The sequence below is a fragment of the Ursus maritimus genome, unplaced genomic scaffold (assembly GCF_017311325.1).
Source record: "Ursus maritimus isolate PB19 unplaced genomic scaffold, ASM1731132v1 scaffold_14, whole genome shotgun sequence".
Taxonomy (NCBI): Eukaryota; Metazoa; Chordata; class Mammalia; order Carnivora; family Ursidae; genus Ursus; species Ursus maritimus.
The window spans coordinates 57,237,522-57,238,398 of NW_024423786.1; the positions used below are offsets into that span (position 1 = coordinate 57,237,522).

General features: G+C 70.5%; 1 protein-coding gene across 1 annotated transcript in view; it reads right to left on the reverse strand.

Moving 5' to 3' along the window:
* Positions 1–877, reverse strand: part of ARHGAP45 (Rho GTPase activating protein 45) — a 15,672-nt gene that overhangs the window by 4,041 nt on the left and 10,754 nt on the right. Inside the window, exons 21-23 of the mRNA XM_040628310.1 lie at positions 728–794; positions 468–572; positions 190–362 (exon numbers count right to left, since the gene is read on the reverse strand). Of these exons, the coding sequence (XP_040484244.1) occupies positions 190–362; positions 468–572; positions 728–794 (345 nt within the window). The remainder of the gene's footprint in view (positions 1–189; positions 363–467; positions 573–727; positions 795–877) is intronic.

Genomic DNA, 877 nt, shown 5'->3' on the forward strand with positions numbered 1-877 from the left:
CTCCGCCTGCCCCCCCCGGCCTGGCTCCTCTGCTGGCCCGGCTGGCCCCCCTCCAGGCCTTGGCCCTGGAGCTGACCTCTGCCGGCTCACTCCCCCCCAGGGCGCTCTGGGTCGCCACATGTTCCCCTTGGCTCCCAGCTGAAGGGAGCCGGCTGAGCACATGTGCCCAGCCGTCCCAGCCCCACTCACCTCCTCGCACTCCGCGCCCTGGAAGTAGACGTAGCTGTTACACTCCCTGCACTTGGCCGGCGTGCGCAGCTTCCGCAGCCGGTGCGTGCGGGCCGCCTTGGACAGCCCCATGTTGCGGAAGGGCCCACTGGGCATGGCCACTGGCAGCTCGGGGGCCATGCCGTTGAGGTCAGCTGGGGGTGGGGCAGGTGGTCAGCCTCAGTGAGGCAGGTCAGGGCGGGCCCCACCGGCCGAGTCCAAAACCCCTCCCCGTGACGCCTGGCTTGGGGGCCCCTCACCCTGCTCGAAGGCTGACGCCCCTGCGCTGCCCTCCTGGTCCACCAGCTCCTCGCTGGACGACATGGTGCCACTGGAGGACATCCGCTGCAACTTCTTCAAGTCCTCTGAGCAGGAAATGGGTCAGGCCACGGGTCAGCCGGACCCCCCCCAGGGCTGGCTCATGGCAGGTACACTCTCCCTAGCCCCGCCTGCACGGTGAGTCCCCCCCAGGCCCAGGCTGCTTTCTGCCCCCAGCTGCCAGACAGACAGGCCCCTTCACCTGAGCCAGGGCCGGGGTCCAGGACGCTCTCCGAGTCTGACATGGTGGTGGGCCACGACTTGTGCACCTGGTGTCCACGCCCACCTGCAGAAGGGGGTGTGTCCGGTGGGGGCTGAGGGGGCCTCGGGGAGGCCACGCCCCCTCGCCCCC